This window comes from Carassius carassius, chromosome 13 (genome assembly GCF_963082965.1).
Source record: "Carassius carassius chromosome 13, fCarCar2.1, whole genome shotgun sequence".
NCBI classification, from domain to species: domain Eukaryota; kingdom Metazoa; phylum Chordata; class Actinopteri; order Cypriniformes; family Cyprinidae; genus Carassius; species Carassius carassius.
The window spans coordinates 14,608,095-14,633,094 of NC_081767.1; the positions used below are offsets into that span (position 1 = coordinate 14,608,095).

Sequence of the window (25,000 nt, forward strand, 5' to 3'; positions counted from 1 at the left end):
CGCCATTTGTTTTTGAGTCCTTTATCTAATGCTAGGAGTCTAGGACATCATCCCCAGGCTTCATAAATTTGCGCTCCATTTTTTTTTCTCCGACAACATTGACGTATGGGCGTCAATCATACTGTGTTGCAAGGACACGCCCTTCTCTGCTTCTGATAGGCTTGTAACGTTAGTTAAAGCTGCGTTCCTCTCATATGATTGGTAGAAGAAATAAATTGGCTCTCAAATATTAAACTGCATGCGCAGGCTCTCAAATATTATTATATATTTTTTTTCCTCACGGCCACACGCCGGAGATCCGGCACGGTGCCGGAATACTTTAAGCCCTGTATATATATATATATATATATATATATATATATATATATATATATATATATATATATATATATCAAAAATTATATCTGGTGTCTGAATAATTTTTGGTTTGACTGTTAAAACTACAAAGTAATTCAGTCAAGAGCAGTGAGTGATTTTCGTTTTCATTTTCTTGGATTAACATTACAGCAGCCAGTAGCTAAATTAGGCACGGTCACTTTAAGAGATGATGAACGCATCCAATATAATACACATCCCATTTTTTTCCTCAACTGTGTACTTTCACTTAAGAAATAACTGAAATAACAAAAATAAGCAAATTCGATATTCAAGTGTTTTGAGACGCCTTTCTCTGCGTGAGCCCTGAACACCAGAACACCGCGAGTACTGAATTGGGCTCTTTCACTTTTTTTTGTTTGTTCAAACTGGGATTTGTATTTGTTTGTTCAGGTGCAGGAGGGACTTCGAGGAGAAGTTCGCAGAAGAGAGCTCGGTTCAGTGTTGCTGTCCGTGATACGCGGCTCTCGATCTCTCTCGTGTGCTCCGAACACAACGCGCGGGTAACCAGCTACTCTGTTCAGCTTTTCCGCGTCTTGTGATTGGATGCTTTAATGTTTATATCGACAATTGGTAAGGCTTAAAACACGTGAAAAAGATAAGCTTTCGTGACGATGCGCAGCAGTGACCTGTCAACTGTCCTGAGCATCTTTTTAGGCTGGCCTCAGCCAGTCGGTTATATAAAATACCAAGGTGAAAGTCATCATAGCTTGCTTAGTATAGACCCAGCTCCCAACCCAACTTTGAGAATAGATTAATGGCGATATTTTTTTTAATCGCCCGATAAGAGTCTCACGTTAACGCAGCACGTTAAATGCCGATAACGGCCCACCACTAATATATATATATATATATATATATATATAAGAAATAAAAGAATTTAAATATTGGCTTTGTATTTTTTTCATGTTCTATAAAGTAATTAGGGATGCATTGAGCCGATTTTCGGGAGTGGTACTGGTTCCAATACTGGCATTTTCTGCGGATCAGGTATCGGTCAGACGAGAACAATCCAAATCCGATATTTTGCATATACTATTCTGTGTTATTGTGAAAGTGAAAGTCGTGACAGTTGCCTGTTTACATGACAAGCGCTTTTGACCAGCTAAGCCACAGCGCCCTGCTGTGCCCACCAAAGGCACAAAAACAAAGCACCAAAACATTTTCGTGCACAATATTTAAAGTGTTCTGAAGCGGTTCATGATTCTGTGTGAGGTACAGATTAATATTGAAGACATTAAATTCAAGTTCACGTAAACTCTTTCCACTGTGGCGGTCCATCTTCCTCCATTCAGCAATCAAACAGCGTGCCGCGTTCGGTTACTACAGTCAAAACTAAGGATGCACCGGTTGACCGGCCATAAATCGGAACCGGAGGGTTTTTGATTAAAATACGCGATTGGCAATTGGACGGTTTTTGGTCTTTTTTCGGCCAATTTTTCCGAAAGTGTGCTCGCGTGCACAGAATACATTGTAATGGTTCGCTATGTCATTTCTGTGGAAGTATTTCGAAATCTGTGCGCAGGACACGGGCAGCCGTTCAGCACTGGAAATGCAGAGCTTCATGTCTGAGGCACGGATAGCAGGAAGCGAACAGCTGTTGTTGTACTGGCGCACAAATAAGAGCCCCTTTTCTGCGCGCACTATAGCTGTACCGGTCCGCGCCCTGAACACGAGTAGACCGTGAAGAGATGTTCAGATCAACTTCTCACGTGTTGGATGAGAAACGAAACGGACTAAACTGTGACAAAACGGAAATGTTTTTTTTTGTAAATTAGAACTTGCATACACGTTTGAAAAGCCAGAAGTAAACGTCAGCTCTGCATTAGGATGATTATTTTTATTTTACCTTGAAATTACATCGACTTAATTTGATTTAAAAAGCACCTGCTGTAGCACACTCAAAAAAAGTGTTTCATTCATCCAATTAAATTTTTTTAGGGTAATGATTCACATCTACATTTTTTTTACTTGAGACAATAAATTATTTATTTTTCATTGGCTCAAGTAAAAAAATATAGATGTGAATCATTACCCTAATTTTTTATTTTATTTTTTTTATTGGATGAATGAAATACTTTTTGCATCTTTGTTTTAAATCGCATCCTACATTATTTGATTTTAACACTTTGGAATAATGTATTTATATAGCTTACTTTTGTTTAGTCTCACTGGTAAAGACCTTTTTTTAAAATTTAAAAACTAAAACAAAGACTGAACGCTGATTAAGAAACATCTTATTGAATGCGTGTTGATTTTGTTGTTTGGACTGTAGAACTATGCAGTTATTGCCTTTAATTTCACATGGTTACAGTTAATCTTTTAATTTAAGGCCAGTTCTCTGTAGTTTCAACCCAATTCAAAAACAAAAGTCTGTATCATCTATGTTTATTGTTTTCAATAGCCAAAAGCCAGTTTGGCCTATTAAATACCAAATAAACATTTTGTTTATGCACACTTCCCTCTTTCTTGTTTGTTGCTTAAAGATAATAATTTAAAAAAAACAATCGGAAATCGGAATCGGCCAGTTTGCTTGTAAAAAAAAATCGGTATCGGCCATGAAAAATCATGATCGTGCATCCCTAGTCAAAACGATGAAACTCTTTTCAAGACTTAACAGTAACAGGTTTAATAACTGTCACTCACGTTTTTGAAGATAGACTTGAATGTGCATGATACAAACCTAAATTTTTATAATTCATGACTGAAAACATTTTGTAACATGATATTGATGTACCATTTACATGGTAATGCAATGTCTGATTTTAAAATGAGTTTTAAAGGATGAATTTTGAGATTAAGTTTTCAGTCAATATATAATTTCTGATGATTTCTAAAATGTGATAGAGAAAACGGCAACGAGGAAGTCTTTTTTTGAAACAAAGGTCAAAACTCCTGTTATAATGTAGATTTTTGAGGGTGCACTTGTCATAAATTAAATCTATTACTTTTCCTACATCATTTTTAACAAAAAACATTGTTAAAATATATATTTGGGAGTCTTAGACCTTTCCAACGATATATAGTTTGTCAAGATTAGATTAGATTGTAATATAGTATGGTAAACCTAGCGTCCCGTATTCGGGACGGAGTGACAGTTAAGGCGTTAAAACTGATCAAAGAAAAATCTCAATTTACTAACGCACCGATTGAATATACACTATCTCTTCCCTTTGTACTAGTGATGTTCGGTTTGCAAACAAATTGTTCAATTTAACAGGTTCTTCCTAATCGGAATCGTTTGAAATGGTTCGCGTCTCCAGTAATCCACAAATTACTTAAATTATTTGATTTTTTAAATGTGGCTGACACTCCCTCAGAATAGAAACAAACCAATATCCAGGAGTAATTCATTTACTCAAACAGTACACTGACTGAACTGCTGTCAAGTGAGAACTGAAGATGAACAGGAGCAGAGCAGCTTGTGTGTTATACTAACTGTTCTATGTGGACTCTGACTGTGATTTCGTGTTGTTTCAAGCTCAACATTCTGAGCATGGGATGCGCATAAGTGCTCTGTGCCACTCTATATGGGCACTTTTAGTATTATAATACTTTTCTGCACAAAGATTATTAATAGCCTTTCCTCTTCTGTCCTATCTATCATATATTGCTGCCTTTATTACTGTGCTATACATCTAAAAGAAACATCATTTGATTTATATATGAAAGTATACTTTTTTCATGAATGTATTTTACAACAATACAGAGCAATGTGTAACATTTTACCAGATTTTAGACTCATTCACTTTTATTTGTAAATAACATTTCACTAGATTTTATAAAATTATTGTGCACCCGTGATTTTTCTAGAGTATCTTTTGCTGTGGAATTATCCACTAACCTAGTTTATAATAGTATTTTTGTCATTGATTATATATTTTTTCATTTGTTATTTTTCATTAAAATTAAGTTGTCTGTATGTAGTAGATTGTGATTAACACACAAAAGACTGACGATCAGGTCAACACAGAAATATAGAAATTCTACATTGATAAAAAAAAAAAAAAAAAAACCTGCGCTGGTATCGGATTGGATCGGTATCGGCAGATACTCAGAATTTTCAGTATCGGATCGGTTCTGAAAAAATGGTATCGTTGCATCCCTAAAAATAATTGTAGTTTTATTTAATACTTATTTTAAATATAATACCATTATCATTATTATTTTGCTTAAAAATTGCAATATTATAATTATTGTAATTTGTATAGTTATATTTAATGGGTCACACTATGTGCAGTGTGAGCACCAAACCAAATCTCCAGGTGCTCTCATGAGAACCAGACTGAAAAACTTGCATCCCTGTATATGTGTGAATAAAATCCCCAATTAAAATCTGTTCATCATATAAACCATGTCGCTTCGGAAGACTTAATTCCACTTGATTCATGAGGATTATTTATACAAAATTTGTATTGCCATTTTGAAGCTTGAAAATTTTGGTTGTATATGTTTTCAATTACAGCGCAGAATAAAATATTTACTAAGAATAGAGAATACAATACCTACAATAATGCATACATAGAGGGGGGGGGGGGTGTAGCAGAAATACATTGCACTTAGTTACATATTGACAATTGAGGGACTCATACACAACTATTACAAAAGGTGAAAAAAATTACTGATGTTCAAGAAGTAAACAATGCATTAAGAGCAGGTGGTGTAAACCTTTGAAAAGGATGACATGAAAATTATTTTGTTTAAAGATGGAAGATGTTTCCCGTAAGACAAAAGAACAGTTAACCCTGTTCATCCAATTCAAAAAATATACACACCCCAACTCTTAATGCATTGTGTTGCCTTATTGAGAATCAGTAAACATTTAACCAAAAGGAAAACCAAGTCCTATTTTTAGCGGATGTCAACAAAAATGTTACAAATAACTTTTCGCAGCACAAATTTTGTAATCTGTAGTGAAATACATATTAAATGTAACCTTCCCAACCCTGTTTACATGACAATACTAGTGAAGCTTGCAAAGGTTTGTAAATGGACTTACACCTGGCACGGGCAGACTGATCCAAGACTTGAGCCAATATAGAGTTTCTCATCTCAGTCTCTCTGTTAAAGTCAAAATGATAAAAACTGTTCAGACATAATCTGTCTAGGCAATGAGGAAAAAGTGAAATTACGTAAAAAGGGTGAAAATGGTCAAAAAAATTTAAATTCCACTAAATAAGTGTGGTTCATTTGAATGATTTCTGCCATTCATAAAGTAGTAAGTTTAGTGTTCAATTAAATTTTATTAAAATGTGTTAAATGTTCATCAATTTGCACTGGCTAGTGGCCTTCAATAGCTGCACACATAAAATTCAAGGCATTGATGTTTGCCTACAAACCCACCATTGGTTCTGCACCCCTTTACCCAAATTCGCTTATTCAGAATTATGTGCCCTCTAGAAGCACACATTCTACAAGTGAACGGCACATTATAGTGTCCTCATTTGTAAGTTGCTTTGGAAAAAAAAGCATCTGCTTAACTAAATATAAATGTACAGTGGGTACAAAAAAGCATTCAGACCCCTTACATTTTTAACTCCGTTACATTGCAGCCATTTGCTAAAATCATTTAAGTTCATGTACATTTTTCCTCAATGTACACACATCACCCCATATTGACAGAAAAACACAGAATTGTTGACATTTTTGCACATTTATTAAAAAAGAAACACTGAAATATCACATGGTCCTAAGTATTTAGACCCTTGCTCAGTATTTAGTAGAAGCACCCTTTTGATCTAATACAGCTCTTTTTGGGAAAGATGCAACAAGTTTTTCACACCTGGATTTGGGGATCCTCTGCATTTCCTCCTTGCAGATCCTCAGGTTGGATGGTAAGTGTTGGTGGACAGCCATTTTCAGGTCTCTCCAGAGATGCTCAATTGGGTTTAAGTCAGGGCTCTGGCTGGGCCATTCAAGAACAGTCAAGGAGTTGTTGTGAAGCCACTCATTATTTTAGCTGTGTGCTTAGGGTCATTGTCTTGTTGGAAGGTGAACCTTCGGCCCAGTCTGAGGTCCTGAGCACTCTGGAGAAGGTTTTCATCCAGGATATTCCTGTACTTGGCCGCATTCATCTTTCCCTCGATTGTTGTCCTGTCCCGGCAGCTGAAAAACACCCCCACAGCATGATGCTGCCACCACCATGCTTCACTGTTGGGACTGTATTGGACAGGTGATGAGCAGTGCCTGGTTTTCTCCACACATTTCGCTTAGAATTAAGGCCAAAAAGTTATATCTTGGTCTCATCAGACCAGAGTCCTTCAGGTGTTTTTAGCAAACTCCATGGGAGCTTTCATGTGCCTTGCACTGAGGAGAGGCTTCCGTCGGGCCACTCCTGACTGCGGGTGTCGCTGTTAGACAGTGTTTTCTCTGCTTCCTTCCTGTTGGCCTTGCTGGAGCTGATCGTAGCTCCGAGTAGCCGTTTTTTTCTCTCTCTAGAATCTTTATCTTACTGTCACTCGCTGTTTTTTAAAGTGATAAAATATAAATTAATTCACACCATATTTCTGATATTATCGATCAATCTTATTAGATTAATTAAATGTTCACTTATTTTATATCCGTGAGTGCAGTACACCTGCATTGCATTAGCACTCGTTGGCTTGTCTTTAGCGTTTTCATTCGAACCTATCGCGTTTTTTTCTCCTCTCCTCTCTCAAGTTCATCAAACAACTGTGGTAAGAATATTTCATCAAGCAAGGTGAGTAATGGCTTCTCATGCTATTGTTATTTGCACCCCTTGCCACATGTACAGTTTATCTATCTCTGTCGGTGATGAGGGATTCACATGTGATAAATGCAGGGAAATAGGCTGACAGAGAAGATTTCAGAATTAGAGACACGCATCCAAACTTTAATTGAGGATACGGCTTATCTAGATACGGCTTTGGATGCGTCTAGCTCAGGAATTCCTGTACATTGTTCGGTTCCGACAACAGAGCCCCTGCAGCAGGGCAACTGGGTGACAGTGAGGCAGCATAGTCATGGGGCAAAACACCGCTCTTCTGTTCTGATCAAAACATTAAACAGGTTCTCCCCACTCAGTGATGCACCCACTGAGAAACATGATGAAAGTGCTCTAGTTATTGGCGATTCTATTGTACGGAACGTGAATACAGAGACACCATAGTCAAATGTTTACCGGAAGCCAGATCGCCTGACATCTTGGCAAATTTAAAAGTGCTGGCTGATGCTAAACGTAAATACAGTAAAATTGTTATTCATGCCAGCGCTAATGATGTTAGACTTCGCCAGTCGGAGATCACTAAAAATAACATTAAAGAGGTGTTGAACCTTGCAAGCATGATGTCAGACACTGTAATATGCTCTGGTCCCCTCCCTGCTTACCGTGGAGATGAGATGCATAGCAGATTATCATCACTCAATGATAACTATATACTATAGAGACGGTGTCTGTTCCCCGAACTAGAAAATACAAAAGACGTCCAAACCAAGTTAAGAGTAACAATTTAATTGAGGTTCAACAAATAAAAAACAAATGCAATACGGATAAACAAATGATAAAGCTTGGCTTATTGAATATCAGATCCCTTTCTACGAAAACGCTTTTTGTAAATAATATGATCACTGATCATAATCTAGATGTGCTGTTTGACAGAAACCTGGCTAAAACCTGATGATTACATTATTTTAAATGAGTCCATCCCCCAAGATTACGGTTATAAACATGAGCCGCGTCTAAAAGGCAAAGGGGGAGATGTTGCTTCAATTTATAACAATTTTATTGGTCGGATGAAATATGCTAATTTTTTGAGATAGGAATTTTGGGTTTTCATGAGCTGTATGCCAAAATCATCAGTATTAAAACAATAAAAGACCTGAAATATTTCAGTTGGTGTGCAATGAATCTAAAATATATGAAAGTTTAATTTTTATCATTACATTATGGAAAATAATGAACTTTATCACAATATGCTAATTTTTTGAGAAGGACCTGTATGTATATTCTTGTTATACGTCCAAAATTAGACCCTGCAAGAGCGGGAAAATTCAGACCACGTGCTTGATAAGATAACATATGATTTATGATACCCCGAGCAAAGACTATATTTAATTGGTCTAGACAACATTTCAGGTGTGGCCAACAGGCCAGTTTAAATTCTTAGGACATCATCAAATCATGCTTTTAGCTTGCATCTTGCTTCTGCTATTAGTCATGCATGCTTTTAGCTTTGCTTTTAGTCATGACTTTTAGCGTTCTTTGAGTGCGGTTCCAGCGTGCTTCAGCCTGCACGCCTGCTGCTACTTAGCCACGATGAGAAGAAACACCACCTGGTCTTGTCAAACTTTACTTCTTTTCTTTTACTTTTGTTTCTTTTCTTTTTGAGAGTTTCGTGTTCTGCGTTAAGTTTTGTAACGCTGTGACTCTGAGTCTGACCTCGAGTGCCTGTTCAACTTCAACCAGCCCACAACTCTGCATCGTCAGCCAACGCCCAACCACGGGCTTCCCAAGATGTCACTTCAATGACTACTGAACTTCCATCCAGTCAGCGCCATCGGGAGACCCCATTTCAACGACAACAAAGGGAACCCCTTTTACACAGGAGACGCAAGTAGTACCTCCAGACTGATCTATACTGGTGTATCTAATATAATTTTTAACCTCATTGAGTAACGTAATGCGAGGGTTAATTAAGTGATTGATGGCTGTTTGGTTCTATGCAATTTCACGTTACTGATGTAAACTTGGGATTCCACATTTTCATTCTCTTAAACTCGTTCTTCCCTAACGTTCTATCTTCCTGCAACTTGTGTGAATGTGTGAGTGCGTGTGCTTGTGTTAGATTAGTTTATATGTCTTAGATTTATCTAATAAAGCCTTATTCATATTGAAAAGAGAAGTATCTTGTGTTTTGTGCTTACAAATTAATGTCTTAAACTGCCGATCTTGTTACTGTGCTAATTAATAGTGTTTTCACTATAGTTCGGATATTAATATCCAGTGCAGATTTGATGTTAAATGGCTCGTTCAGTGAATCGCAGGGCATCTCAGTGATCAGCCGCGAAACAGTGATTCTGTTGAAATTCTCTTTAAAATCTTAAATGATTCCCTTTGAGCTAAATTGACCTGTTTCCCTTATAGACGGTGGGCCGAGGGTCCGTATCTGCTTTACTTTTCGAAATGGATGATCCCCATGGAGGGAGAACCTGGATTTGTAAAGTTGGGACGGTTGTTTTATCATCAACGATATGAAAAGTGTTACAAAATTTGCTCATAATATTAGAAAAAACCGACTTCCTGTTGGGTTTAGAATTTTGCTCTTAGAGACTTTTTTGTAGGTATTGGAGAGTTACATGTGTGTACCGATTTTCATACATGTACATGAAACATAGCTCGAGGCGCACACCGTTGAACATGTATAGGTGGCGCTGTCAAGCCATTTTGCCACACCCACTTCTGAAACCCATATCAGTTGTACATTTTCGCCGGTTCTGAGACGTGTGCAAAGTTTCATAACTTTTTGAGTATGTTTAGGCCCTCAAAAATGCGATTCATTCTGGAGAATAATAATAATAATAATAATAATAATAATAATAATTAAAGCTGCAAGCAGCGATGAACGGGCCCTCGCACCCGGGCTCACCGGCAGCGAGTGGCTCTAGTAAATAGGTGAACGGTGAGAAATATGCGTTTAAACTCATAAATATAAGTAGAATATATCAATGTTTATTCCATATATGTGTAAATCTTCCTGTTGCCAGCAGGTGGCGCTATCACTATAATGGAATATTGGCCTTCAGATGTGTTCAGGGCTGCACTCTTATCGAACATGTGAAGTTTGGGGAAGATCAAACATTTTATGCCCGAGTTACAACAACTTCTCTTGCTGTGGCAAAACATCAAATTTTGTCATTTTTGCCGTGGACACGCTCTTTAACAAAAACTCAAGATTGCCACAATTTAACAGTACACAGGCCTTTAGATTAGACTGACCACAAAAATACATTAATGTCAAAAAATCTCTAGGAGTAGTTTGTCTCAGCGTAAAATATGTCACTCCCTGTTGCCAGCAGGTGGCGCTATGACTATAATTGAAAATGGGCATGTAGATCTGTTAAGGGTAGAAGTCTTATCTAACATTCAAAGTTTGGGGCAGATTGGACATTGTATGTCTGAGTTACAGCAACTTCCTTTTTCATGGCGAAACATCGAAATTTGTCAGGCCGCCATGGACACTCCCTTTAACGAAACCTCAAGAACTTCCCAATTTACCTTTGCAAAGGCCTTTAGATTTAACTGACCAAGTTTAATGTTGATCTGAATAAATCTCTAGGAGGAGTTCGTTAAAGTACAACCCCTGAAAATGCCAAAAACAACACCAATTTTGCAGAGAAAATTCTAAATAACTGACTTCCTGTTTGGATTCGGATTTTGTACAAAGAGACTTTTTCGTAGATATTGGTGTTTTACATGTGTGTACCGATTTTTGTACATGTACGTGAAACATAGCTCGAGGCGCACTCCGTTGAAAGTGTATAGGTGGCGCTATCGAGCCATTTTGCCACACCCGATGGAATATTGGCCTTCAGATCTGTTCAGGCCAGGACTTTTATCACACGTGTGAAGTTTGGGGAAGATCGGACATTTTTTGCCTGAGTTATAACATCTTTTATTCCCATGGCGAGACTTTGAATTTTGTCACGGCGCCATGGACACGCCCCTTAACGAAAACTCAAGATCTTCACAATTTAACATTGCACAGGCCTTTAGATTATACTGACCATAAAAAAGACATTGATGTCAAAAAATTTCTAGGAGTAGTCTGTCGAAGTGTAAAATATGTCACTTCCTGTTGCCTATAGGTGGCGCTATGACTATAACTGAATATGGGCATGTAAATATGTTCAGGTCAGGAGTCTTATTAAACATGTGAAGTTTTGGGCACATTGGACATTGTATGTCTGAGTTATAGCAACTTCATTTTTCATGGCGAATCATCGAAATTCGCCAGGCCGCCACGGACACGCCCTTTAACGAAAACTCAAAATCTTCGCAATTTAACATCGCAAAGGCCTTTAGATTAGGCATACCAACTTTGGTGTTGATCTGAATTAATCTCTAGGAGGAGTTCGTTAAAATACAACGCATGGAAATGACAAAAATGACACAAAATTTGCTCATAAAATTAAAAATAACCGACTTCCTGTTGGGTTTCGGATTTTGCTCCAAGAGACTTTTTCGTAGATATTGGTGTGTTACATGTGTGTACCGATTTTTGTACATGTACGTGAAACATAGCTTGAGGCGCACTCCGTTGAAAGTGTATATGCACTCAGTTGAAAGTGTAAAGGTGGCGCTATCGAGCCATTTTGCCACACCCAATGGAATATTGGCCTTCAGATCTGTTCGGGCCAGGACCCTTATCACACATGTGAAGTTTGGGCAAGATCGGACATTTTATGCCTGAGTTATAACATCTTTTATTCTCATGGCGACACATCGAACTTCGTCACGGCGCCATGGACACGCCTTTTAACAAAAACTCAAGATCTTCACAACTATACATCACACAGGTCTTTAGATTAGACTGACCACAAAAATGACATTGATGTCATAAAATTTCTAGGAGTAGTTTGTCGCAGTGTAAAATATTTCACTTCCTGTTGCCAATAGGTGGCGCTATGACTATAACTGAATATGGGCATGTCAATCTGTTCAGGTTCGGAGTCTCATCAAGCATGTGAAGTTTGGGGCAGATTGGACATTGTATGTCTGAGTTATAGCAACTTCCTTTCTCATGGCGAAACATCGAAATTTGTCAGGCCGCCATGGACACGCCCTTTAACGAAAACTCAAAATCTTCGCAATTTAACATCGCAAAGGCCTTTAGATTAGGCATACCAACTTTGGTGTTGATCTGAATTAATCTCTAGGAGGAGTTCGTTAAAATACAACGCATGGAAATGACAAAAATGACACAAAATTTGCTCATAAAATTAAAAATAACCGACTTCCTGTTGGGTTTCGGATTTTGCTCCAGGAGACTTTTTTGTAGGTATTGGAGAGATACATGTGTATACCAATTTTCATACATGTACGTGAAACGTAGCTCGAGGCGCACACCGTTGAACATGTATAGGTGGCGCTGTCGAGCCATTTTGCCACACCCACTTCTGAAACCTATATCAGACGTAAATTTTCGCCAGTTCTGAGGTGTGTGCAAAGTTTCATGACTTTGAGCATGTTTAGGCTCTCAAAAATGCGATTCATCTTAGAGAATAATAATAATAATAATAATAATAATAATAATAAACGGAGCAATTCCAAGAGGGTCCTCACACCATCGGTGCTCGGGCCCTAATAATAATAATAATAATAATAATAATAATAAACGGAGCAATTCCAAGAGGGTCCTCACACCATCGGTGCTCGGGCCCTAATAATAATAATAATAATAAACGGAGCAATTCCAAGAGGGTCCTCACACCATCGGTGCTCGGGCCCTAATAAACAAAGCAGATACAAGAGGGTCCTCGCACCTTGGTGCTCGGGCCCTAATAAATTTCTCCCAACTTATGTCTGTGAAGGGAATGGTGGGTCCACCACTTCCCTAAAGTATATGCATACAGCACTTCATGTTTTGCCATTTCATCCAAGTAAACATGGGCGGGAAAAAGAGTATTGTCTGTCGTTTTTTCATGACGTTGTGTTTCCAAGCAATAACATTGTCAAATGTGTTAAATCAGAAGGGTGTATTAAATATTACAAAGAAATAACAGGACAAAACGTGGTTACATAAAATAAAAACAGTACAAATGGATAACGTTACCTCTACATTCTGAGGTAAATGTCTTAAATAGTACAATCTTAAATCCTGGGCGCGAAGCTCGCCAGTGTGTTCACAAATGCGTCACCAGCACTGACAATTTCCACGCACGCTATTGGATATAGGCAACAAATACGTCATACAGGTCGGACACCGCACGTAGCTGCTTGCTCTATTCGCCGGGAAAATAACCCGAAAAAAAGTTACCGATATTATAGTAATGGACAAAGTGTGTGAGTGGCAACAATTTTTATTTGCTTTGTTAAAAAGCGTAGCGGTTACATATAAAAAACTGGGTTATCCCTCAACACAGATCGTTTGAAAACACGAAATCTCCCCTCGGCCCACCGTCTATTACAACAGTGATCTTTGGATTGTTCCTTACCTCGCTCACCAAGGCTCTTCTCGCTCAGTTTGGCCGGACGGCCAGCTCTAGGAAGGGTTCTGGTCATCCCAAACATCTTCCATTTAAGGATTATTAGGAACCTCTTATGAACCTTAAGTGCAGCAGAATTTTTAGGGCCCGAGCACCGATGGTGCGAGGACCCTCTTGTTTCTGTTCCGTTTATTAGGGCCCGAGCACCGAGATGAGAGGACCCTCTTGTATCTGCTTTGTTTATTAGGGCCCGAGCACCGAGGTGCGAGGACCCTCTTGTATCTGCTTTGTTTATTATTATTATTATTCTCCACGAATGAATCGCATTTTTGATGGCTTAACCCTCTGGAGTCTAAAGGTATTTTTGGGGCCTGGAGAAGTTTTGTCATGCCCTGACATTTGTGCTTTTTTCAGTTTCTTATAAATATCTAAATGGGTAAAGTCTAAAATATCACTGTAATCAGCACAAACTGGGCTGTAATAATATGTGAAATGCATGCATGTACATGATTGTGTTTTTGAGAAAAAAAATATTATGCGTGGTTAGTGAAAAACTACAAATGTTAAAACTTGAATAAGGCAAAAAAAACACAAAGAACAATGGTTCCCGGGATTTTTGAGAACTGGAGCTTGTAGCCTAGAATTTTTCTTTCTAAATTATGTGAAAATCATCTTGTTTACTCATTCACAGAAAACAATATATTGATTTACATTTTCTAAGACACTTTTTGTTGGTAAAAGTCATATGCGAGTAGGCGTCAACTACCATGAATATCATTGTGATTTACACCTGAGAAGACAAAGGCCTGCATAATGAGCTGCATAATGAGCCATTCAGTCATCTGTGCCACTGAGAGGAATGAGTTACAAGAAAGAATGTGAGAACAAAATAAATCTATATAATTTTATGTTTGTAGTTTATTTAGAATATATTTAATTATCCCACAACATAATTTAATATCCACTTGGGGGAGCAGTTAAACAGTTTATTAGAAACAATCAAAGCTGACTTTCAAACAAATTGTTTGGCATCCTTACTCCAGTCACACAATCCTTCAGAAATCCTTTTAACAAACTTATTTTCTACAAAAAAAAAAAAAAACATTTATTGTTATTATTATTATCATCATTATTATTATTGTTGAAAAGAGCTGAGAATATTTTTCTGGGTTTTTAGGGGGAATAAATTGAAAGAAAAACATTGTTTTTACATTTGTTACAGTTATCTATTTGTTACATTTATATTATTTACATCAAGCTTTTGAATGGCATAGTATTGTATATTGTTATTGAAACTTCATAATGAAACTTCCATAATTCTTTTTTTTCTGAGGAAATCCATTTCTCAAATCCTCAACCACATGACATCTTTTTGGGGTGATTTATGTCTTATTCCTCTCATCGCGAAGCAAACAGTAAAATAAAAACTTGAAGAACAGTCTGGCTGCTTTTTCTTCTGTTATGGGCGTATTCAAGCCGCGCGCTTCAGTTTGAATCTGAATAGCGCAGACAAGGGCTGCAGACAGCGCACCTTGTTTGTTATCTTTATTTTATAAGTGCACAAAGTTTTGTTGTTATTATGTCTGTATCCAAAAAAAAGTTGCCACCTATTGGCAACAGGAAGTGACATATTTTACACTGCGACTGACTACTCCTAGAAATTTTATGACATCAATGTCTTTTTTGTGGTCAGTCTAATCTAAAGGCCTGTGCGATGTTAAGTTGTGAAGATCTTGAGTTTTCGTTAAAAGGCGTGTCCATGGCGCCGCGACGCAGTTCGATGTCTCGCCATGGGAATAAAAGATGTTATAACTCAGGCATAAAATGTCCGATCTTCCCCAAACTTCACATGTGTGATAAGAGTCCTGGCCTGAACACATCTGTAGGCCAATATTCCATCGGGTGTGGCAAAATGGCTCGATAGCGCCACCTATACACTTTCAACATAGCGCGCCTCGAGCTCCGTTTCAAGGACATGTACAAAAATCGGTACACACATGTAACACACCAATACCTACAAAAAAGTCTCTTGGTACGAAATCCGATTCCCAACAGGAAGTCGGTTATTTCGAATTTTCTCTGCAAAATTGGCGTTGTTTTTGCCATTTTCAGGGGTTGTACTTTAACGAACTCCTCCTAGAGATTTATTCAGATCAACACCAAACTTGGTCAGTTAAATCTAAAGGCCTGTGCAATGTTAAATTGCGAAGATCTTGACATTTCGTTAAAGGGCGTGTCCATGGCGGCCTGACAAATTTCGATGTTTCGCCATGAAAAAGAAAGTTGCTGTAACTCAGACATACAATGTCCAATCTGCCCCAAACTTCACATGTTAGATAAGACTTCTACCCTTAACAGATCTACATGCCCATATTCAGTTATAGTCATAGCGCCACCTGCTGGCAACAGGAAGTAACATGTTTTACGCTGCGACAAACTACTCCTAGAAATCTTTTGACATTAATGTATTTTTTGTGGTCAGTCTAATCTAAAGGCCTGTGCAATGTTAAATTGTGGAGATCTTCAGTTTTTGTTAAAGGGCATGTCCATGGTGCCATGACAAAATTTGAAGTCTCGCCACAGCAAGAGAAGTTGTTGTAACTCAGGCATAAAATGTTCAATCTTCCCCAGACTCCGCAAGTTCGATAAGAGTCCTGGCCTGAACACATCTGAAGGCCAATATTCCATTATAATGATAGCGCCACCTGCTGGCAACAGAAAGATTGGCACATATATGGAATAAACATTGATATATTCCACTTATATTTATGAGTTTAAATGCATATTTCTCACCGTTCACCTATTTACTAAAGCCACTCGCTGCCGGTGAGCCCGGGTGCGAGGGCCGGTTCGTCGCTGCTTGAAGCTTTAATTATTATTATTTTTTATTTTTATTTTTTCTGAAACTTTCTAGAAAAGTCATGAAACTTGACACACACGTCAGAACTGGCAAAATATTAGGTATGATATGGTTTGCTAAGGTGGGTGTGGCAAAATGGCTTGACAGCGCCACCTATAAATTTTCAACTAAGTGCATCTTGAGCTACGTTTCATGTACTTGTACGAAAATCGGTACACACATGTAACACACCAATATCTACAAAAAAGTCTCTTGGTACGAAATCCAAATCCCAACAGGAAGTCATTTTTTTTCTCAGCAAAAATGGTCTTTTTTGCCATTTTCAGGGGTTGTACTTTAACGAACTCCTCCTAGAGATTTATTCAGATCAACACCAAAGTTTGGCAGTGTAATCTAAAGGCCTTTGCGATGTTAAATTGAGAAGATCTAGAGTTTTCGTTTAAGGGCATGTCCGTGGCGGCCTGGCGAATTTCGATGATTCGCCATGAAAAATGAAGTTGCTATAACTCAGACATACAATGTCCAATCTGCCCCAAACTTCACATGTTGGATAAGACTCCTGACCTGAACAGATCAACACTCCCAAATTTAGTTATAGTCATAGCGCCACCTGCTGGCAACAGGAAGTGAATGCTTTACGCTGCAATGAACTACTCCTAGAAATTTAATAAAATCAACATTGTGTTTTGGTCAGTTTAATCTAAAGGCCTTTGCGATAGTGAATTGTGAATATCTTGAGTTTTCGATAAAGGGCGTGTCCTTGGCGCCGGGACAAAGTTTGATGTCTCGCCATGGGAATAAAATTTGTAACTCAGGCATAAAATGTCTGATCTTCCCCAAACTTCACATGTTTGATAAGAGTCCTGGCCTGAACACAACTGAAGGCCAATATTCCATTGGGTGTGGCAAAATGGCTCTATCGCGCCACCTATACAATTTCAACATAGCGCGTCTCGAGCTACGTTTCACGTACATGTACGAAAATCAGTACACACATGTAACACACCAATACCTACAAAAAAAGTCTCTCGGTAGGAAATCCGAATCCCAACAGGAATTTGGTTATTTTGAATTTTCTCTGCAAAATGGGTGTCGTTTTTGCCATTTTCAGGGGTTGTACTTTAACGAACTCCTCCTAGAGATTTATTCAGATAAACAGCAAAGTTAGTCAGTGTAATCTAAAGACCTTTGCGATGTTAAATTGCGAAACTACTCCTAGAAATTTGATGACACCAACATTTTATTTTGGTCAGCCTAATCTAAAGTTCTTTGCAATGTTACATTTTGGAGATCTTGAGTTTTTGGTAAAGGGCGTGTCCATGGCACTGTGACAAAATTTGATGTCTCGCCATGGGAATAAAGGTTGTTGTAACTTATGCATGAAATATCCAACCTTCTCCAAACTTAAGATATTTGGAAAGAGTCATAGCCTGAAGACATCTAAAGGCCAGTATTCAGTTATAATCATAGCGCCACCTGTTGGCAATCGGAAACATCAAGCAGGAAGATTGGCAGATATAAATGACTTTGACATATTCCACTTATATTTACAACTTCAAATGCATATTTCTCGCCGTTCACTTTTTTACTAAAGCCACTCACTGGCGGTGAGCCGGGTGCGAGGGCCCGTTTATTGCTGCTTGCAGCTTTAATTTTTTTTGTAACCTTGGCCAGATCTGTGCCTTACCACAATTCTGTCTCTGAGCTCTTCAGGCAGTTCCTTTCCTAATCAAGTCCAATCAATATAATCAAACACAGCTGGACTCAAATGAAGGTGTAGAACCATCTCAAGGATGAGCAGAAAAAATGGACAGCACCTGAGCTAAATATTTGAGTGTTACAGCAAAGGGTCTGAATACTTAGGAACATGTGATATTTCAGTTTTTCTTTTTTAATAAATGTGCAGAGATGTCAACAATTCTGTGTTTTTCCTGTCAATATGGGGTGATGTTGTGTACATTGAGGAAAAAATGAACAAATGATTTTAGGAAATGGCTGCAACATAAAGAGTGAAAAATTGAAGGGGGTCTGAATTCTTTCCGTACCCACTGTATATAAACAGACATTTTAAATATTTAAAGAGCATGTTCAACATTATGTAACAAATACATAAAACCTTTCAAACAGTAATAACTTTTAATGCAATTTAATCTGCATCAGAAAACTTTTATCTGTTATTATTGTTTGTTTTACCTCTGTTTGGCCTCCTGCTGCCCCTGTTGGTCACTGGAAGGGTCCTAAAAGGGGACATGTAAAATTCATATGTATTATATATTTAGGGTTCCAAGCATTAAAATTCCAATTTTCTTCTTCTTTGCCTCCCTAAACATGTCCGTATTTCAGAAACTGTAAGTAAGCGATATAAACTATAATATCATTTGCATTTTGGTTCATAACTCTGGAACTGAAAGGGTTAGCTTAATATTTTTCCCCTTATCATGGGGAATATATATCACGCCACCATGTTCAGTTAAAAACATTTTTTATGCTTTTTGGGGGCCTGAAAAAGCAAACTTAAAAAAGGGTCAGTCTATAGGCATGTGTGATTTCCCCAACTACAGGCCTGGATCCATGTGAACGGAGATCGTTTTGACAATGTTGTTGTCTCATTTGTACATGAAACTTTTCAAAAACACAAAGGAAAACTTTTTCTGTTTAGTAGTATATCATTGTGATGCAAACATACCCTGATTCACCGAGTCATTCATATTCATATATATATTCATATATATTAGTGCTGCACGATTAATCGCATCGCAATCGCAATCGCGATGTCAGCCCTTTGCGATTATATGACGGCAAAATGTTGCGATAAAATAAATAAGTGTGTGTGAAGACAAACTTTCTGAGAACAGTTTGCCGATTTTCCTTGCCGAAATCTGATCTGACAGTCTCAGTAAAGGCGTGTTGCGTCTCGTGCCGTGTCGCGTGCGTGGTCACTTGTGTGTGTGTGTGTGTGTGTGTGTGTGTGTGTGTGTGCGCGCGCACTGCGCAGCGCGAAAATACCAGAGAGAAGATGGATGCCGAGGAGATCAGCACTGATCTGGTACCTAAAAATTACTCTACCTCTGTTATATGGCGGTATTTTGGATTTCGGATTACTGACACTGAGCAGAGAGAGGTACTGTGCAAGATTTGCAAAATCAAAGTTGCTACATCACGAGGCAATACGACAAATTTATTTCAGCACCTGAAACATCACAGAGAAAAATATGAGGAATGCATGACGGTGAAAGAGACAACCGAAGGAAACAAGGCACAAGCTGTTCCCCGAACAAAACAAAACAAAATTACAGATGTGTTTGCAAGCATCACGCCATATGATAAGTCTTCGGCTAGACATAAAGAAATCACTGACTCCATAACGCACTGTTTGGCAAAAGACATGATGCCCATACATGCCGTTAATAAAGTGGGGTTTCAGAAAATGATCCACACACTGGACAAGAGGTACCAACTGCCCTCTCGAAACTATTTCTCTCAAATAGCGATCCCTAAACTTTATAACTCGCGCCGTGACGAAGTTCAAAAGGAAATGGCTACAGTGACGTTCTTTTCAACCACTACGGACCTGTGGTCAAGCAGGACAAGTGAACCGTATATTAGCTTGACTGTACACTTTGTCGACGAGGAGTTTGAATTGAAAAGCCGCTGCCTGCAAACATCGTATTTCCCCGCCGACCACACAGGAGAAAACATAGCCTTGGGCTTGAGAGAGGCACTGGCTGCATGGGACCTCTGCGAGGAGCGTCAGGTCGCCATAACAACAGACAACGGCACTAACATGGTCAAAGCAGTGGAGCTTAATCAGTGGACTAGAATCCAGTGTTTTGGTCATAGACTTCATTTGGCCATTGGTAAGTTAAATTGCTTTCATATTTCGTTATATTACACTAAAGCAAATATTTTAAACTACTGTACTTTTATAAGCAAATAACTTTGGGTTAGGGGCAGTTGTACCATTGATTTAATGAAATAAAATTACTTGAAATACAATGTAAAATTCTGTGTGTCACAAAAGATGGCCCATTTCATTTAGGGCTATTAATTAGCATTAAACATAACTCTGTAAAAGATGGATGATTGTAAAGAACAAATCTGCCATTGCCATTTTTGCCTACTACTCCAATATAATTAATTAGGCCTAGAGTTGTGACATGATTTAGTACAAATATTAACTGTGTGTGTGTGCTCTTGTTTTTGTGATATGAGGATACAAATTGTGTATAATAACATGCGTATTACACTGGTATTACAATTTAAGGTGTTCAAATAGCTTAAAAAACATAAAAAACTATGTTTTATTAAAAATGTAAAAATGCAGCATGTCTCCTGTGATGGGTAGGTTTAGGGAAAGGGGCAGTGTGTGTGTGTGTGTGTGTGTGTGTGTGTGTGTGTGTGTGTGTGTGTGTTTTATGCTATTCATATGAACTGGGCATGGAATCAGAACGTGAATATTAAACGTTTTTGCAATGTGTAGTGAGTAAATGTTTTTCATCTATCATTCACAGAAAATGCTCTGAAAAAGAATGCACAATGCATTAACAGAGCTACTGGGATATGCAGGAAGATTGTGGGCCACTTCTCCCATAGTTGGAAGAAAAGAGTGGCCTTGAGGGAAGCACAACGAGAGCTCAACCTCCCAGAGCATGCCATGGTGACAGACTGCGCAACACGATGGGGTTCCTCTCAGAAAATGATAGAAAGAGTCCTGGAGCAGCAAAGTGCATTGTCCAAGGTTCTCTCTGCAGACCGCAAAGTGCGACACCTACTCCCTTCTTGGCAGGACCTGGAGGTCTTGGAATCTGTAAACAAGGCACTCAGCCCTCTACAGGACTTCACGGATGCCTTATCGGGTGAAAGTTATGTGAGCATATCTTGTGTGAAACCTGCGCTGCATCTTCTGAACACCTCAGTGCTGGCTGAAGACGAAGCAGACACTGAGCTGACCAAGTCACTGAAATCCAACATTCTTAGCTACCTCAACAGCAAATATGAAGGCATTCAGGACTTGCTAAACTTCACCACTTTCCTAGACCCAAGGTTCAGAACACAACACATCTCCGAAGAAGAGACCCAGACCTTAAAGGAACGAGCCATATCCGAGTTGATCGTGAGTGAAACTACAGAGTTTACTGGTAAAAAATTATTCAATGTAACAAATTTCTAAAACATGTGCATTGTTTATTGTTTCAGGAAATTCACGGCCAGCAGTATGTAGCCCAAAGCCCTGCAGTGATGGAGAATAGCAAAGATGTGGAAAGTCCACCTGCTGCTAAAGCCAAGAAGAAAACTCTGGCCAGTTTCTTTAAGGAAACCACATGCACAGCACCAAGAGCACCACTGTCCACATTCGATTCCATGGCACAGTTAAGAGAAGCAGTGGCCTCTGAAATCAATGTTTACATTTACATGCCATGTGTAGACCATGGAGAAGATCCACTGAAATGGTGGAAGACACACAAAGTCAGCTTCCCTAGGCTATGCAAACTAGCACAGAAATATCTGGGCATACAAGCAACAAGCTCTGCATCAGAGAGAGCTTTTAGTGCTAGTGGCAATGTTGTGTCAAATCATCGCTCCTGTCTGAAACCAGAGAAAGTCGATATGCTTGTGTTTTTGTCAAAGAACCTCTAATGCGATAAGATTAGCCTAACTGTTTAGAAAGAGGATTTGGAAGTACCTGTTGGTCATTTAAGATTTAGTGGTTTGGGTTTTCAACCGTGTATACAGAGAGTATATGTTACATCCTGAGTAAATGTCCATCCATGTTTGTTTGGACAAAAATGTTAAAAAAATCTTATTTTTGTGAAAATGTGTATGTTTTTATTTGTCTTATTTATTTAGCTTTACTTTTGAGAAAATAAGTTTACATAAATGCAAATGTTCATTTTTTTATTTATTTTGAAAACATTTCTAGTTTTACAAATACACATTTTAGCATTATCACTAATCTGTGTGTGCATTTTCCTTTAAAACCCATCAAGTTGACTCATGATACAATTTATTATAATCGCAATCGCATATCGCAATATTGACCTCAATAATCGCAATATGACATTTTCCCCAAATCGTGCAGCCCTAATATATATATATAAATAAAACACACACACACACACTCACCTAAAGGATTATTAGGAACACCTGTTCAGTTTCAAATTAATGCAATTTTCTAATCAACCAATCACATGGCAGTTGCTTCAATGCATTTAGGGGTGTGGTCCTGGCCAAGACAATCTCCTGAACTCCAAAATGAATGTCAGAATGGGAAAGAAAGGTGATTTAAGCAATTTTGAGCGTGGCATGGTTGTTGGTGCCAGACAGGCCGGTCTGAGTATTTCACAATCTGCTCAGTTACTGGGATTTTCACGCACAACCATTTCTAGGGTTTACAAAGAATGGTGTGAAAAGGGAAAAACATTCAGTATGCGGCAGTCCTGTGGGTGAAAATGCCTTGTTGATGCTAGAGGTCAGAGGAGAATGGACAGACTGATTCAAGCTGATAGAAGAGCAACTTTGACTGAAATAACCACTCGTTACAACCGAGGTATGCAGCAAAGCATTTGTGAAGCCACAACATGCACAACCTTGAGGCAGATGGGCTACAACAGCAGAAGACCCCACCAGGTACCACTCATCTCCACTAAAAATAGGAAAAAAGAGGCTAAAATTTGCACGAGCTCACCAAAATTGGACAGTTGAAGACTGGAAAAATGTTGTCTGGTCTGATGAGTCTCGATTTCTGTTGAGACATTCAGATGGTAGAGTCAGAATTTGGCGTAAACAGAATGAGAGCATGGATCCATCATGCCTTGTTAGCACTGTGCAGGCTGGTGGTGGTGGTGTAATGGTGTGGGGAATGTTTTCTTGGCACACTTTAGACCCCTTAGTGCCAACTGGGCATCGTTTAAATGCCACGGCCTACCTGAGCATTGTTTCTGACCATGTCCATCCCTTTATGACCACCATGTACCCTTCCTCTGATGGCTACTTCCAGCAGGATAATGCACCATGTCACAAAGCTTGAATCATTTCAAATTGGTTTCTTGAACATGACAATGAGTTAACTGTACTAAAATGGCCCACACAGTCACCAGATCTCAACCCAATAGAGCATCTTTGGGATGTGGTGGAACGGGAGCTTCGTGCCCTGGATGTGCATCCCACAAATCTCAATCAACTGCAAGATGCTATCCTATCAATATGGGCCAACTTTTCTAAAGAATGCTTTCAGCACCTTGTTGAATCAATGCCACGTAGAATTAAGGCAGTTCTGAAGGCGAAAGGGGATCAAACAGTATTAGTATGGTGTTCCTAATAATCCTTTAGGTGAGTGTATATATATACACATATATATATATACACAAGGGGTGTAACGATACGCGTATTCGTATTGAACCGTTCGGTTCGAGGCTTTCGGTTCGGTACGCGGTACGCATTATGGACCGAACGGTTCGTTGGACTAATTAATTATATTTGGAAAAAAAAATAAAAATTCTAATATAATGATATGCGTTCAACCAGGTAGCCCAATAAACCAAACGACGTAACAGGCAACGCCCCTGACACCCCCGAAGAAGAAAAAAAACACCAACTTATATGTTTATGTTAGGCTACTCAGTCAGGCGCTCACTCACTCAGTAATACACGCTGAAGGCTCGTTGCAAAATGGCCAATGCGTTTAACAGACCAGAAATAGAAGATCCTCCAATAACCGACAGGTCTGGTGTTTGGGTGCACTTTGGATTCCCTGTAAGCTATAATGGTGATGGCAAGAGAGTGGTGGATAAAAAAACAACGATATGTCACATCTAGGGTACACCAGCGGGAATACAAAAAAAAAAAAAAAATAACACCAGCGGGAATACTTGAAACATGTCAACTCATTTATGCCGACATCACCTTAGTGTGTCAGTATCTGGGAAAAGACGAAAAAAGGAGAAACATACAGGCAACAAACTATCCCAGCAGCGTTTAGACAGACATTTCAACGGATTCAAACAGGGCAAAAGACATCACCACGGCGATTGGCAAGCTACATTTACGTTATTGCCGCGGATATGAGACCTTACTATTTACCATTCATTTTATCATCACCATTATAGCTTACAGGGAATCCAAAGTGCACCCAAACACCAGACCTGTTGGTTATTGGAGGATCTTCTATTTCTGGTCTGTTAAACGCATTAGCCATTTTGCAACGAGCCTTCAGCGCGTACTGAGTGAGCGAGCGCCTTACTCTGTAGTGGAAAACGTAGGTTTTAAGAACATGCTTAATGTAATTGAGCCCCGTTACAATATTCCTTCACGAGCCCATTTCAGACAGACCGTAATTCCTGCTTTGTTCCAAAAAACATAAGCCCTATAGAGAACCAATTGAGTAAAAAACACACTCAATATAAAGAGTTATAGAGTTCCATATAAAAAGTTACATCTTTGTATTTGTTCAGAACTACTACAATAATATAACATTTTCATTTTTTTTATATAAGGAGCTGTTTTTGTTTTATACAGTATGCAGCTAAGAAAACACCATAGAAGATGGGTAAAGAATAGCTCCAGCATTGTTCAACATTTTTTTTATTAAAAATCAAGGAAGTT

General features: G+C 38.6%; 1 protein-coding gene across 1 annotated transcript in view; it reads right to left on the minus strand.

The window, feature by feature from the left end:
- Positions 1-25,000, minus strand: part of pdcd5 (programmed cell death 5) — a 60,428-nt gene that overhangs the window by 8,273 nt on the left and 27,155 nt on the right. Inside the window, exons 2-3 of the mRNA XM_059564792.1 lie at positions 18,593-18,636; positions 5,375-5,436 (exon numbers count right to left, since the gene is read on the minus strand). Of these exons, the coding sequence (XP_059420775.1) occupies positions 5,375-5,436; positions 18,593-18,636 (106 nt within the window). The remainder of the gene's footprint in view (positions 1-5,374; positions 5,437-18,592; positions 18,637-25,000) is intronic.